General features: G+C 44.9%; 1 protein-coding gene and 1 non-coding gene across 2 annotated transcripts; one reads left to right on the top strand and one right to left on the bottom strand.

Annotated features, from left to right (window-relative positions):
- The first annotated feature begins 14,471 nt into the window (after window positions 1–14,471).
- On the top strand, window positions 14,472–15,062 carry LOC101753465 (pentatricopeptide repeat-containing protein At3g25210, mitochondrial-like). Its single transcript, XM_022824271.1, has one exon. The coding sequence runs from the start codon at window positions 14,472–14,474 to the stop codon at window positions 15,060–15,062; it is 591 nt and encodes a 196-aa protein (XP_022680006.1).
- Window positions 15,063–16,885: 1,823 nt separating this feature from the next.
- TRNAS-GCU lies at window positions 16,886–16,967 on the bottom strand. The gene has a single exon. It is a non-coding gene; the product is annotated as a tRNA-Ser (tRNA).
- Between the last annotated feature and the right edge of the window lie 138 nt (window positions 16,968–17,105).

Raw genomic sequence — 17,105 nt, 5'->3', positions numbered from 1 at the left:
TTGTCCGCTAGTGTTAATGGCCCCCGTCAGCCTGTGGGAGGACAATCAGACGCAACCAACAGAACCCCCCCCGCCCGCGCGGTAGATGAATTATGCCCCCGAGCTGTGGCACGTCATAGGTTTTCCTCTTCTGGTTATGGGGCTCGCGCGCCAGAGGCCTACTCAAACCCGGTACAGTAGCTTCCTTTTGACACGACTAGTCTTCAGAGAGTCCATGAAGCCTACACGCCCTGCAGAGTAGTCTTCATGTCCGAGTAGGTTTCGGGTGCGTTCCCTTGAGTGGGTCTGTACAAGTCTTCTAGTGGGCCTGGAGGTGCCTAGCCGACAAGCCCTCGAGTACTTTGTAGTCGAGTGGAACAGTTCTGAGTACTCCGAAGATGTCGCCCGAGTATTTTCTAGCGCTCGTTGAGTGCTTCTCATAGCGAATCAGGCTGAGGGTCAAAATCTTGAATCTTCTTCTTTCAACTTGAAAAAATCAATTGTTGGGTGTAGTTTATCATCCCCCGAGCCTTGAATTGATTGAATGATCAACTCAAGGATCTTGAATCTTCACTCAAGCCATCATCCGAGTAGTCTTGCGGCGTCCAGCCCCCGAGCTTATGCACTAGGTGAGCCATAGGAGCCTCGTCGAGTAGTTATTGGCGCTTAGCCCCCGAGCCTGGGAACTAGTCCGTGCCTTCCAAGGTACGCTTAGGGTCGTCGTCAAAGCTCAATCTGAAAGAAAAGATGCATACATATGTAGCATTTTTGTAGGATATTGAAACTGCTAAAATTTATTCAGTGGTCAATATGAAAGTTGTGTGTCATGCTCTTGTTTCAGTCATATTCTTCCGGAGTAGTTAGCTTGTTACGCTTAGGCTCTCAGTCTTTGGGTAGCCGTTGCCACTGTGTGTGAGATCTTTGTCTCGTATACGCGTATGGGCTTAGGCATGATAGATGTGCCTGAGGCTTTCACAAGTCAAGGCGTATTCTGCTCAAGAAGAGTAGTGACCTTAAGAGAAGACAAAAGTGAGTAGTCGGCACTGGGACAAAAAGAGCGCGATTGCGCGAAAGAGTTTGCTACCCTCCGGCGAGTAGAGCGCGTGTTGTGCACGAGAGTTTGCTACCTTTCGGCGAGTAGAGCGCGTGTTGTGCGCAAGAGCTTCCGACGAGTAGAGCGCGTGTTGCGCGCATATGGAAAATAAACCAGAAAATAATTAGAAAACTGACTTAGCTTGATTCGTGGACGACTGTTGATGAAGCTGTGGCGGTTGTCAATGAAACCGCAACGGTTGTTGATGAAGCCGACTAGTCGGAGTTGATTCCGACTAGTTGGTGATGGTGCAAAGTTTGCCCCGACTAATTTTCTTAGTCAAGACGTGTAGTTGAAGTAGTCGTCAACGAGTGTTACGACGTGGTTAGGGTAGTCATCGGTGAGCCACCTGTAGTCGTTAGCGAGCGCCGCGACGTACTCGGAGGTCATCGGCAACGAACTCAAAGAAGTCGTTGACAAGCCGCCCGTAGTAGTTAGCGTGCGTGGAGAAGTCGTCGGCAAGCCTCCCGTAGTCATCGGCGAGCATCGTGACGTAGTTGAAAAAGTTGTCGACGAGCTGCCCGTAGTAGTCGGCGTGTGTGGCGATGTAGTCAAAGAAGAGCCAGCCGTAGTAGTTGGCGTGCGTGGCAACGTAGTCGAAGAAGTCATCGGAGAAATGCCCGCAGTCGTTGCCTACCTGGTGACTTGAATGCCAACTCACGCGGACTCCTCCAAGCCGTGGTCGAGTCCGAGTTGTGATCGAACTCGATGTTGAAAAGATCAAAATTTGAGATTTTCTCGGCGAGATCTTCTGCTTCTTGTCGAAGAGAGTTTTCATCGAGATGCTTCTTCTCCCGGTTGTTGATGATGCAGCGTCGGAAGCATCCAGCGCCATCGGCGATGAAGAGCTAGGAGCCGAAGACAAAAGTTGCACCCGCCTCGAAGGCGAACGCAGGCTTGATGATGGTTGGTGCCATCAATCTCGCGCGGAGAAATTCGGCGACTTTCCCTACCTGGCGCGCTAGATGTCGGTGTTTTATACCGGCAACCCGCCTAGGGAGTACCCAAGGTGGTGTTTTGTGCGGTGGGTGTCACCGAGAATCAAGGAGTCGATGGTGACATAGGGGACACGATTTAGACAGGTTCGGGCTGCTAGATCGCGTAATACCCTACATCTTGTGTGTGGATTATATTGATTTGTGTTGCGTTGTGCATAGTTGTTTGGAGGAGGTTCCTGCCCGCCCTTATATAGTCGGGGAGCAGGGTTACAGGGCGGATTGAGTGCAGGAGTCCTAGTCGAATATGTTACAGAGTCCTACTCTAACTCGGTAGAGTAGTTTCCTTTTGACTCGACTAGTCTTCGGGGAGTCCATGAAGCCTACACGCCCTGCAGAGTAGTCTTCATGTCCGAGTAGGTTTCAGGTATGTTCCATTGAGTAGGTACGTACAAGTCTTCTGGTGGGCCCGGGGGGTGCCTAGATAACACGATGCACTATAGAAAACTCAACAATAGAGACCGGAGGATAATAGAGGAAAGAATTAAGAAAAAAAACTCAGTAGGTGGAAAGGAAAATTGTTATCAGTAGGAGGACGTCTAGTGTTGATAAACTCAGTTCTATCCAGCATACCAATGTTTATGCTTTCATTTTTTGAGGTCCCAAGAGGAGTACTTTAGACCTTGAATAGAGTACTTTAGATCAAGGTTCTTCTGGCAGAATGATCAGCGCAAGACAAAATATAGACTAGCTAAGTGGGAAATCCTTTGCCAGCCTAAGGATCAAGGAGGTCTTGGAATTCAAAAATTAGACATAGAAAATAAATGCCTACTAAGTAAGTAGTTGTTTAAATTGTGCAATGAAGATGGGATGTGGCAAGAGTTAATCCGGAACAAATATTTGAAGAATAAGTCAATAGGCCAAGTTTATAAAAAAGTAGGTGATTCACAATTTTGGATGGGTTTGATGGGAGTGAAGGATCAATTTCTTAGTTTGGGAAAATTCAAGTTAAAACAGGGTACACAGATAAGATTCTAGGAAGATATATGGCTAGGCTATCAGCCATTGAAATCCCAATACTCAAATTTATATAACATTGTTAGGATGCTACAATGGCTGAAGTCCTCAGATCAACACCACTTAATGTCTCGTTTCGGAGATCATTAGTGGGAAATAAGTTGAATGAATGGTACAGTCTAGTAGCAAGAATTACAAACATTAGTACAGAGGAGGGAGAGACATATTTATCTAGTCCCTACAGAGGAACGGGGTCTTCACTGTCAAATCAATGTATAAGCATCTTGTCAATAGCGGTGTAAGAGTCACTCAAGAAATTTGGAACACTAAATTTGTTGGAGGTATGCCCTAGAGGCAATCATAGAGATGATGATATTCCATTTGTATCCATGATTTGTATATTGTGTTCATTGAATATCCATTAAAGGCTACTTGAATTGATTTGCAATTATGTGAATTGTATGTGAAACTCTTTACTTGTATGGTTATTCTAAAGTTGTCCCTAGTCGGAGTTCATGTGAGGACACACATGAATATTAGACTAGCACATGTATTAGTTGATGACTATGTTTCACAAGTCATGGACATGGAGATGTTGAACTAATAATGTGGACACATGTCGAGACATGTGTTAGGACTGACCCAACACGAGAAGTAGTTCTCTCTTTAAACAACATATATGCTTTGTCCTTAGACCTGAGATTGTCGCATGTATTCTAGATGTGGATTGACCTACTTAGGGGCTATCAAACGCTACGCCGTAACAGGGTAGTTATAAAGGTAGCTTTCGAGTTTGTCAAGAAGCATGCTATGAGACATGGTCAATCAAGATGGGATTTGCCCCTCTCTGATTGAGAGTGATATCTCTGGGCCCCTCGAGTGATCGGATCCGAAAATGCATGGCCATGCTACGTACGGTTAAGAGTTAACCTACAAAGGGATTCCGAATCACAGGATCGAGAAAGAGCGGTCGGCTTGAAGCTAGACCAAATATCGTGAGGCAAAGGGAATAGCATGTATATTATGTTGTGATGGTTCGTCTGATATGATCTTCGTATGCGTATAGGAGTTGGCACGTCTTGCTAGAGGCCGCTACCGACTATTGGGCCGAGTAGGAGTACTCGGGCCATGTCTATACGTATCCGAACCCATAGGGTCACACACTTAAGGGGCTGGAAGCCCAATTCGGATCTGATCCGAGTTGGATTAGGTTTAGGAGTACTAATGGGCCTCGGATCCAGAGGCCCATCAGGAACCCCTATAAATAGAGGGGTGGGGGCGCCCTAGGGTTTACACCTTTTTGGCGAAACACACTTGCCGCGCCTCCCACGCCCTCGCCTGTTGCAACTTGCGGATCTAGCAATCCGGCTTGCAACGCTTCCTCCCTGCACGTGTGGATACCTTAGAGGTGTTGCGCCTGCAGCACTTGGACGAGCCATCGACGAGCCGCCGACGAGCCACGACGAGCCGACGACGAGCCGCGGCACCGGAGGCGATCTTGCTGTGCACGTGGACGAGCTGCTGAGGAGCTGCTGGACGTGATCGACTACGTACGACTACGTTGATCGACTACGTACGACTACGTGATCGTCTTCACTGCATCGACGCATATCTACATCTTCCGCACCAGTAGTGCGTCGAGTGGTAATCCCATGATCCTTATACGGCAGTTCTTCCTGGTTATACGCGGTAGAAATTTTGATTTGCGCTAGTGTAGCCTACCTCGTATCCCAAAAGTGGTATCAGAGCCGTAGCTGCTTAGTTTTGGATTCGGGATGTGTGCATATGGAGATATGCGAGTTCTCTGTTTGATCTATGTCCTGATTTCATGCCCTTACTGCAATGGTAGTGTAACGACATACTCCTACCGGTCGGTTTCCGCCATCGGAGTTAAGTGATACACGTAAATCCAGTTGCAGTGAGGGAAGATCAATATGATTGGTCGAATCGAGATCCAGGGTCATACGCCAGGCGCATTAGATGTGCTATAGTAGATGGGATCTACTGCCGGGGTCGGGATTTTTGCCGTATGCGTATGCTTCGGTAAATCAGCCATAACTTTTCGGTACGATCTCGGATCGGGACGATTTTTATACGAAAATTGATCTACAGAAAAAGTTACACATGAAATTCAACCGCTTTGCGGTTTTCGGCGAAATTAGATTTGCCAAATTCGGCTTGGAAGATGGAGTTTCGAGCCTCTGAAGTTTGGAACGTTAGGACGCCTAACTCTGTTTTGCAGGATGTATGCATGTATCTTGTGATCAGTATGGCCCCCTTGTGTATGTGATGCATGTGTGTAACTCATTCGTGACCTGCGTGTCACGCGTACGGCAACACGGCAGGAGCCATATGTGTTGTCACTTTATTGTATTTAATGGTCTGCGTACCAATCTATGATGATCCAAGCAACTATGTAATCATCTTTACTAGATTCTTTACTAGCTATTAGGCGTAATAGCATGCTCTAGTTCTTGGAGGACTCATCACCAGGAGAATGGCGCACATGGAACATGGAGATGGAGATCACCATGGTGAACAGGTTCTATGGAGATGGAGATCACCATATGAAAACGGGCCATACTGTGTCACAATTGTGTGAATGCTATTCTGTTTATGTTTTACTTTCTGCATGCTGTGAAGTTAGAAGTAGAAAGATCCCTCACAAAGTTTAAGTTAGTATGCCCTCCCAACTAAAACTTGCACCGTCCCATGTCTTGTACAATTAGTGGTGGGTCTATGAAATTAGGGTGCCACTAGTTTTCCTTGACTAGACGGGTTTGTGTCGGACACTTACACGCATTAGGGTTGGTTTGCTTAACAAGGTTATCTTAACGGTTAAGGACCTTGGGGCATAAAGGTTGGGCGCCGAGACATGGAGATGTCACCCAACAACAGGAGTCATATATGATATGATTAGCAAAAGTTGTTTACCGATCTACCTCGTTTGCTAGCGGTGATGCTAAAGCTCACTAGTGGACTTGTTAGTTGTGAATCCTGAATCACTAAGTTTCAATAGAGGGATATTAATTTTAGTGGGAGTAGATTCTGGATCCTGAATCACTAAGTTTCAATAGAGTGATATTAATTTTAGTGGGAGTAGATTCTGTTAAAATAGTTTAATGTAATTTGCTCTATCATGGATACGTTTGTCTTAGTGTATTTTGCATTACTTTTGTTGTAGATTAAATGGCACCTAGCAACACCACCACATCGTTTGCTTTGCGTTCGGTCCTTAAGAAGGACAAGTTGAATGGAACAAACTACTCGGATTGGATCCGTAACCTGAGAATTGTTCTCAGGGCTGAGAAAAAGGAAGATGTTCTAGACAACCCACTACCAGAAGAACCTGCTGAGGATGCACCCGCTGCTGCTAAGAATGCTTACAAGAAAGCATGTGATGCTAACCTCGAAGTAAGCTGCCTTATGCTTGCTTGCATGGAACCCGAGCTGCAGATGCAGTTCGAAACAAACCATGAGGCGCACGATATGATCGTGGCGCTTAGAGACATGTTCCAAACACAGGCCAGGACTGAAAGGTTCAATGTGTCTAAGGCCTTTGTTGAGAGCAAGCTAGCAGAAGGCGCAGCAGTAGGACCACACGTAATCAAGATGGTTGGTTACACTCAACGGTTGGAGAAGCTAGGCTTCCCACTGGGCCAAGAGTTGGCCACTGATTTCATTCTTTCATCTCTTCCGGCTAGCTATGGGAACTTCATCTCGAACTACCATATGCATGGGACGGAGAAGGGTTTGAATGAACTGTGTGGTATGCTCAAGACAGCAGAGGCTGACATCAAGAAAAGCGCTAGTACCAGCCATGTGATGGCGATACAGAACAAGCCCAGCTTTAAAAAGAAGTGCAATTCTTGGAAGAAGAAGGGCAAGGCTGGAACGTCCAAGCCAAACCCACCGCCCAAGGCTAAAGCTAGACCTGGACCTGCTCCAGATAAAGAGTGCTTTTACTGTCTTGAACTTGGTCACTGGAAGAGAAACTGCAAGCAGTACCTAGCTTCCTTGAAGAACGGCGGAAGTAAGAGTACTTCTACCTCAGGTACGCTTGTTGTTAATGTTATAGACAACATATTTCTCGCTGATACAGTTATTAATTCTTGGGTATTTGATACCGGATCGGTTGCTCATATTTGCAATTCGATGCAGGGAATGATAAGAAGTAGAAGCGTGGAAAGAGGAGAAGTTGATTTCCGCGTGGGCAATAATGCAAGAGTTGCTGCTTTGACCGTCGGGACGATGCAACTCCACCTCCCGTCAGGATTTATTATGGAGTTGAATAATTGTTATTTTATTCCTAGTTTAAGTCGAAACATTTTGTCTCCTTCATGCTTGATGAAGGATGGTTATTCATTTGCGAGTGAAAACAATGGTTGTGTGATCTCTAAGAATAATATGTTTATGGCTTTTGCACCCATTGTGAATGGATTATTTGTTTTAAATCTTGATGGTTCACCTGTCTGTAATGTAAGTGCTAAAAGGCCTCGGCCTAATGATTTGAGTCCTACCTACTTGTGGCATTGTCGTTTGGGTCATATAAATGATAAGCGCATGAAGAAGCTCCATTCTGATGGACTTCTAACTTCGTTTGATTTTGAATCATACGAGACATGTGAGGCTTGCTTGCTAGGCAAGATGACCAAGACGCCTTTCACAGGATTTCCTGAGAGAGCAGTAGACTTGTTGGAACTCGTACATAGTGATGTATGCGGACCAATGAGCACGACGGCTAGAGGAGGATTCCAATACTTCATAACTTTCACTGATGATTTTAGTAGATATGGCTATGTCTACTTGATGAGGCACAAGTCTGAAACCTTTGAAAAGTTCAAGGAATTTCAGAATGAAGTTGAAAATCAGCGTGGCAAGAAAATTAAGGCCTTACGATCTGATCGTGGAGGCGAGTATTTGAGCCACGAATTTAGAAATCATCTAAAGAGTTGCGGAATTGTTCCACAACTTACGCCGCCTGGAACACCTCAGAGAAACGGTGTGTCCGAGCGACGTAATCGAACTTTGTTAGACATGGTTCGATCAATGATGAGCCAGTCGGACCTACCGTTGTCATTTTGGGGATACGCTCTAGAAACAGCAGCTTTCACACTTAATAGGGTACCATCTAAATCCGTAGTTAAGACACCATATGAGATATGGACTGGAAAGGTTCCTAGTTTGTCTTTTCTAAAGATTTGGGGATGTGAAGTGTTTGTCAAGCGACTTCAGTCGGACAAGATCACACCCAAGTCGGATAAGTGCATTTTTGTGGGATATCCAAAGGAAACTTTGGGATATTATTTCTACAACCGATCAGAAGGCAAAGTGTTTGTCGCTCAGAACGGGGTTTTCCTAGAGAAAGAGTTTCTCAAAGGAGAAAAGAGTGGAAAGACAGTGCATCTTGAAGAAGTTCAAGATGAGCCAATCGGGCAAGAATCAATGAGTGATGCTAACGTAGCAGAACAAGTTGAGATATCCATGGCAAGAGAAGCACCGCCACAACCACGAAGGTCAGCAAGGCTCCGCGAAATGCGAGAAATATTATTGTTGGACAATGATGAGCCTGCGACATATGCAGAAGCAATGATGGACCCAGACTCCGAAAAATGGCAGAGTGCCATGCAATCTGAAATAGAGTCCATGGGAGACAATCAAGTTTGGAACTTGGTTGACCCGCCTAATGGTGTTAAAGCCATAGAGTGCAAGTGGATCTATAAGAAGAAAAAGGACATGGATGGAAATGTTCACATCTACAAAGCACGACTTGTCGCAAAAGGTTTTCGACAAGTTCAAGGAGTTGACTACGACGAGACCTTCTCGCCCGTAGTGATGCTTAAGTCCATTCGGATTATTCTAGCTATAGCTGCATATTTCGATTATGAGATATGGCAGATGGATGTCAAGACAGCTTTCCTGAATGGAAACCTAGCTAAAGACGTGTATATGATACAGCCCGAGGGTTTTGTCGATCCGAAAAATGCTGGAAAGGTATGCAAGCTTCAGAGATCCATTTATGGATTGAAGCAAGCATCTAGGAGTTGGAACATTCGTTTTGATGAAGTGGTCAAAGGGTTTGACTTCACCAAGAACGAAGAAGAGTCTTGTGTTTACAAGAAGGTTAGTGGGAGCTCTGTAGTATTTCTAATCTTATATGTGGATGACATATTACTGATTGGAAATAATATTCATATGCTTGAGTCCGTAAAGACTTCACTGAAAAATAGTTTTTCGATGAAGGACTTAGGGGAAACGGCATATATTCTGGGCATTAAGATCTATAGAGATAGATCGAGAAGGCTTATAGGTTTGAGCCAAGATACTTATATTGACAAAATGTTGAAGCGGTTCAGCATGGAAGAGGCAAAGAAAGGGTTCTTGCCTATGTCACATGGCATACATCTCAGCAAGACTCAGTGTCCTTCGACTGCTGATGAGCGGGATCGCATGAGTAGAGTGCCATATGCCTCGGCTATTGGATCTATCATGTATGCAATGATAAGTACTCGCCCAGATGTTTCATATGCGCTAAGTATGACAAGCAGACACCAATCTGATCTAGGTGAGAGTCACTGGACAGCGGTGAAAAACATTCTTAAGTACTTGAGAAGGACTAAAGATATGTTCCTCGTCTATGGAGGTCAGGAGGAGCTCGTTGTAACAGGTTACACCGATGCTAGTTTCCAAACCGACAGAGATGATTCAAAGTCACAATCAGGATTTGTGTTCACGCTAAATGGTGGTGCTGTTAGTTGGAAGAGTTCCAAGCAGGAGACGGTGGCCGATTCTACGACAGAAGCCGAGTACATCGCGGCTTCGGAAGCCGCGAAGGAAGGTGTTTGGATAAGAAATTTCCTCATTGAGCTTGGTGTGTTCCCGAATGCGTCCAGCCCATTGAATCTATACTGTGATAATAATAGGGCAATTGCGCAAGCAAAGGAGCCAAGGAACCACCAGAAGAACAAACACGTAATGCGGCGATTTCATCTCATTCGAGACTTCGTTAACCGGGGTGAGATCAAGATATGCAAAATACACACGGATCTGAACATTTCTGATCCGTTGACAAAACCACTCCCACAGGCTAAGCATGATGCGCATGTAAGAGCTATGGGTATTAGGTACCTTCTAGATTGACTCTAGTGCAAGTGGGAGACTGTTGGAGGTATGCCCTAGAGGCAATCATAGAGATGATGATATTCCATTTGTATCCATGATTTGTATATTGTGTTCATTGAATATCCATTAAAGGCTACTTGAATTGATTTGCAATTATGTGAATTGTATGTGAAACTCTTTACTTGTATGGTTATTCTAAAGTTGTCCCTAGTCGGAGTTCATGTGAGGACACACATGAATATTAGACTAGCACATGTATTAGTTGATGACTATGTTTCACAAGTCATGGACATGGAGATGTTGAACTAATAATGTGGACACATGTAGAGACATGTGTTAGGACTGACCCAACACGAGAAGTAGTTCTCTCTTTAAACAACATATATGCTTTGTCCTTAGACCTGAGATTGTCGCATGTATTCTAGATGTGGATTGACCTACTTAGGGGCTATCAAACGCTACGCCGTAACAGGGTAGTTATAAAGGTAGCTTTCGAGTTTGTCAAGAAGCATGCTATGAGACATGGTCAATCAAGATGGGATTTGCCCCTCTCTGATTGAGAGTGATATCTCTGGGCCCCTCGAGTGATCGGATCCGAAAATGCATGGCCATGCTACGTACGGTTAAGAGTTAACCTACAAAGGGATTCCGAATCACAGGATCGAGAAAGAGCGGTCGGCTTGAAGCTAGACCAAATATCGTGAGGCAAAGGGAATAGCATGTATATTATGTTGTGATGGTTCGTCTGATATGATCTTCGTATGCGTATAGGAGTTGGCACGTCTTGCTAGAGGCCGCTACCGACTATTGGGCCGAGTAGGAGTACTCGGGCCATGTCTATACGTATCCGAACCCATAGGGTCACACACTTAAGGGGCTGGAAGCCCAATTCGGATCTGATCCGAGTTGGATTAGGTTTAGGAGTACTAATGGGCCTCGGATCCAGAGGCCCATCAGGAACCCCTATAAATAGAGGGGTGGGGGCGCCCTAGGGTTTACACCTTTTTGGCGAAACACACTTGCCGCGCCTCCCACGCCCTCGCCTGTTGCAACTTGCGGATCTAGCAATCCGGCTTGCAACGCTTCCTCCCTGCACGTGTGGATACCTTAGAGGTGTTGCGCCTGCAGCACTTGGACGAGCCATCGACGAGCCGCCGACGAGCCACGACGAGCCGACGACGAGCCGCGGCACCGGAGGCGATCTTGCTGTGCACGTGGACGAGCTGCTGAGGAGCTGCTGGACGTGATCGACTACGTACGACTACGTTGATCGACTACGTACGACTACGTGATCGTCTTCACTGCATCGACGCATATCTACATCTTCCGCACCAGTAGTGCGTCGAGTGGTAATCCCATGATCCTTATACGGCAGTTCTTCCTGGTTATACGCGGTAGAAATTTTGATTTGCGCTAGTGTAGCCTACCTCGTATCCCAACAAAATTGTCACTTAAAATTAAAATTTTCATGTGGTATTTGAAAAAAGGGGTCATCCTCGCAAAGGACAACCTAGCTAAGAGGAATTGGAATGGGATCAAATATTGCAGCTTTTGTAGCAATGAGGAAACCATTGGCCATCTCTTCTTTGAATGTCATTATACCAAATTTCTATGGCGTGCTTTTTATATAGTGTTTGGTATTGCTCCACAAACATCGGTGACTAACATGCTTGGTTTATGGGTAAAGAAAGGGGACAGAAGCCAACCACTAGCTTGTTGACAGGAGGGCCGCTTTGTGTTGGGCCGTATGGCTAACAAGAAATAATATCATTTTTGATAAAAACCAACCTAAAACCTTTTTGCGAACATATTGGCTTCGGTTCTGACCTCAATTGTTGGGACATGAAGCTAAAAAATACTTGACTGAAGCATGCCGTACATTGAAGATGACGGCTCTACACTTCTTGAGTTCCCATGGATGGCCTTTTAATTTGCGAATTTAGTTTTGAGTTGAAAGTTTTGTTAAATTCAACTATTTGGTGTTGGTGGAATTTGGCCATCATTTGTAATATCTGTGGACTGATTTCTTCTCTTTGAGGAGGTTGAACCCGAAATTTTTTTCATTATCTAAAAAAAGACATGGGTGGTGTTTGGTTGGCTCAAATGTAACATAATCTGATTACTGAAGGTAACGAATCCCATTACATATGATTGGTTGTGGTGGTTTGTAATCAATTGCTACTGTAATCAAATCCCTTACCTAAATAATACCTATACAAACCTATTACCCCTCCCCTCACCATAATCAGATGCAACACCTACACCGTAATCTGATTACGTTACCAGAGTGCAACCAAACAAAGAGTATAATCACCCATTCTGCCGCCAAATACACTATAATCTAATTCTCTTTACGTATTTGTTACCTTACCACGAACTATTTTACAGTGCATCGTCACAATTCGTGATGATGACTTCTTGACTTTCGATGCTGCAATGTAGATGCACGTTTATTCGAGATGAGTGGCATCAGGAAAATGAATTGAAGTAGGACAAAAGCTACATGTTTGTTTTAGGCATGAGAGGGTCCGAAACAGTGTGAACCTACTTTTCTAATGGAATGTTAATGCACGGTGGCTCTTCATATATCCTAAGACATCGCATTATAGGGCTAGAGTAGGGTGTCTTCTGGCAGTGTGAGGACCTCATCAGTAGCTGGGCTGAACATTCACGGCTCCACCACAATTCATTTGTGTGGATTATTACCAGTTCTATGTACAAGCTCCTTCCTTAATCGATCCATACTTCTCCTGCCATTTGGTTCAAAGTGCCATTATGCCTCTAGCTCGAGAATGCTAGTACACCGGCGAAGCTGACTAGATCGGAGAATACAATTGATTGAACAATTCAATTGTACTCCTTTAATTTGTAACGTTTTTCTCTTGTCCATTATCTAAAATACAATTTTCTCTTGTCTTTGCAAAGAAAAAAAAGGAAGAAATGGTTTTCCTAATAATGCTTTCAGTCGAGAACTCAAGATACACAGTTTTGTCTAGTATTCTCTCCGTTCCATTGTTGACAAGATTTCTGTTTTTCTGAATCGTAGGTCGTTTTGGCTTTTCTATATACATCTAGAAAAGCTAAAACGACCTACAATTTAGAACGGAAGGAGTAATTGTTCTCTTTTCTCTCTCCATGTCCAATTGGCGTAGAGGTAGGGTTTAAATAGTATAACTTTTTATATTTATCGTGACTGAATTTCCATATTTCCATCGACATGCACTTTTTAGTATTCTCTAAAAAAAAGACATGCACTTTTAAAGGGACGCAGGGAAGTTCAAAGCAACACCGTACCCTTAGCAAAAAAATACTTGTTCGGTTGAAATTTGATTGTAGATTTCATCTCATTGAACTTGAAGTCAAGATATTCCAGGCGTGTAATTTTTATGTAGGGAAAACTTCCCTTACCATCAGCGTGATTCGATTAGCAAGGCAGTCAAAGTAGTCAAGCAGATCAGACCATACAGACCAAAAGATGCTATAATGACAGATTAAAAGTGGCATACAACTCTCGGAAATAATGGGGATACTACAAATACAATAGCATCAGGCCTGCGATGCAGTGTCTATAAAGTGAAAGAGCAAGAAATATCTTGTTATGACATGACCTAGCCTTGTAAGAAGCATGTAGCAATCTGATTAATTCTAATCACTGCGCGTCATCAGCAATTTGGCATGCAGGAACGCCATTGATGCATATCTTAAATGAATTAACACCATGTCAAGGACTCAAGGCACATAAAAATATACTATATGAACCGTTGCTTGTGCTACACATGTAACAGTTACTTATTGAATAGATAAACATGAAAGAAAATGGACCTCTTGGTAATCTCCAATTCCGGCCCCTACTGCAACAAATTATTAAGATAAGCACATGGCATGCTTAATAAGATAAGCATATAACATACTGTACTGCAACAAGTTAATCAGTTCTGATAATTGCAGATCTATACCTAATATTAAAGAGAGGATGTTTCTTTCAATCCTTCAACCATCGTGGTAATTTTGCAAAAGTATCCCTCAAGTTTTGTGAAATCAACCCGCAGTCCAAATGCTAACAGATTGGGGGCTTGGATGGAAAAAAAGAGGGAAGGGAAGGGGTTAAGGGAAAAAGGCTTCTCCTTTCTCCACAACAGAGCCGCAGGAGGGGATTGGGTGCAGGCGGCGGCCGGAGCAGGGTGCCCCGCCGCTACCCCGTGCGGCCTCGGCCCCGGCCGCCCGCTCCGCCGCCTACCGCGGCGCCGCCCCCTCCGCCACCCCCCCTCCCCCTCGCGAGCCTCTTGAAATTCAGTGGAACTGGAACGGGCGGAGCCCACCGCACCATGGCGCTGCTCGCCGCCTCCCGCGCCACCTCCGTCTGCTCCACCCCCGCCGCCTCACCACCACCTCCCCATCCTCTCCCCATCCGGACCCCGAAACCGCCACCCCAGAGCGGTCCCCCGTTCGAGCTCCGCCGGACGAGAAGTTCACGGCGTGGGTCACGTGCCTCGTCGATGGTCTACCTCCACGCCGTCCGGTCCCTCTCCCGCCAGACGAAGGCCTCCGACGTTGTCCCAGACACCTTCCTGCTCAACCTCATCATCAAGGCCTACGCGCGGTGCATGGAGGTGGACGACACGCTCAAGGTGTTCCGCGAAATGCCACTGTATGGCTGCGAGCCAAACGAGTTCACCTATGGCTACATTGTCAAGGCCATGTTTCAGAAGGGCTGGGCAGACAAGGGCATGGTGTATTTTGCAGAGATGAGGGAGAAGGGATTTGTGCCATCCGGAGGCATGTACATGATTGCTGTGTCAGCGTTGGCATTAGAATGGAGGTTCGAGGTATTGAGGCGGGTGCTGCTGGATATGTTGGATTGCAAGAGGAAGCCGGATATGATCACATACAGGACACTGCTGGAGGAGATGTGCTAGGCTGGGCAAACTGAGCAGGCGTTTGAGGTGCTGGAGGAGCTGAAAGGGAGGAAGCGAGGGCCATTGGACCAGAGGATGTACTCAGAATTGCTTGATGGGTTGCATTGGATTTCCCAGCCTCATAAGGACAACCGAACTGTCCATGACAAGGGTTATGATGATTGAAATGACGTGTTGTGGTGATAATACTCCTCCAGAATCAATGAATCATATGCAAGGTAACCTGCTGATAACAGCCTTTTTCATCATATTGCGTCTGAACCAAGTTAAAACCACTGGTTCATCCTGTGGGTGTGCACTGCAGGCTTCTTGCCATCCTGTTATGAACTGCAACTTTTTTAAAAAAAGTGAACTGCAACTGTTGCTGCTTGTCCGCATCCTGTTGATGCTTATTTTTCTTGTTGCAATTGTATACTGATGATTTAAAACTTCAAGTATTGCTCAAAACATTTACAATTCGAGAGCATAAATGCTTTTATGACTGACCCTTATTACTAGAAACTAGATGCTGCTTTTATTTTTGTCATTATAACATAGTTCATCTAACATCTCAGGGATACATTGTTCTGAATCGGCCGTGGGCATTTGTTCAGTGGCTCCAGAAGGCAGACATAAAGGAAGAGTAAGTTTACTGTAAGTTTAGTTGATAATCAGTGATCATTCTCCAGACTCAATAGTTCAATTAACTTTATACTATGTGCAAGTATATCTTGATGGCAGAGCCTGATCATATTATTGTCAAGCCTATCCCAAAACTTGTCAAGGGATGGTCGCGCAGCAGCTTTCCCTTTCCTCTATGTTGAGCCGAAGAAAAATAAGAAAGTGTTGCGTAAGTTCTTCCCTGAGGACGAGGGGCCAATGAATAAGATTGATCCTATAGGAAATTCTCCTGTGATAATTGAGAAGGTGAGATTTTTTTTCTTCTAAGCATCTACTCAGATTTCCGTAACTAATAGTTTCTCCCTAATTTACTAGGAATCTCTTGCAAGGATTGCACCTACATGGGTGAATGTTTCAATTGCAATGAAAAAAGATCTTGATGTAGATAAAACTTTTGGTTGGGTTCTTGAAATGTAACGTGCTGCCAAATAATTTCTTTTTCCTCAGTTTGTCTAAGCTTCGATCTGGACTTTTAGGGTGTGAGATGGGATGGGTTGGTCCGGTCCCAGTTTTTTTGGATGGAATCGTCCCACCGCCACCGAATCGGAGCTCGCCTCGACCGAATCGAGCCCTGGCGCCGCCGAATTGGAGCTCCCCGCAACCGAATCATGCCTCGCCACCGCCGGATCGGTCACTCCGCTGTTGGATCGAGCTATTCCATCACCGGTTTGGGTGTTAGCAAGGCGAGCGGCGGTAAGGAACCAAATGCCCTCTTGCCCACCGAGGTGGAATAAAAATTTAGTGATGAAAATAAAAAATATCATTAGTTTGAAAAACACAATTGATCTTTTACCGTAGCAACGGGTATTTTGCTAGTTTTTGAATAATAGCCTATGGAGGGGATATATTGGAGTACAAGAGTGGGTCTAGAAAAGGACTTCTACTAAAGAATACATTAAAAGACTCTGTACTCCGATCCCTCAAATGCAAGGTCAAACAAACAGTAGCGCATTGAAAGAGAACACAAGCAGCCCAATCAGATCAGTGGAGGAGCCCAAGCATATACACAAGCAGGCCCAAAATAGCACGAGATTCAACAATGTAGCAACGTGCAGGCCTAGGAAACTGCAGGCAGCTGCACATATGTGGCCCAAGAGATAACAAAGGATGACGGAACAGACATATGTGCCTGCTGGAGTAAAAGGAAAAAGAATATATAAATACGACGCCTGAGAGATTCGAACTCTCGCGGGGAAACCCCATGTACTTAGCAGGCACACGCCTTAACCACTCGGCCAAAGCGTCGTTTGTTGAAATGTTGAAAGAAATAAAATATAAATTTATTTTACAAAAATATGCAAGCTGGAAATGAGAACTTTTTACTGGAATTCAGGATTAGCATGATGGCTTTATCCAAACAGTGACGATTCATACCAACACGGC

This window comes from Setaria italica, chromosome II (genome assembly GCF_000263155.2).
Source record: "Setaria italica strain Yugu1 chromosome II, Setaria_italica_v2.0, whole genome shotgun sequence".
NCBI classification, from domain to species: domain Eukaryota; kingdom Viridiplantae; phylum Streptophyta; class Magnoliopsida; order Poales; family Poaceae; genus Setaria; species Setaria italica.
This window is presented reverse-complemented; position numbering and strand designations above follow the sequence as displayed.

Excerpts from the sequence above, each read along its gene's own strand:
- LOC101753465 (XM_022824271.1), top strand. The coding sequence starts at position 14,472 with ATGGCGCTGCTCGCCGCCTCCCGCGCCACCTCCGTCTGCTCCACCCCC.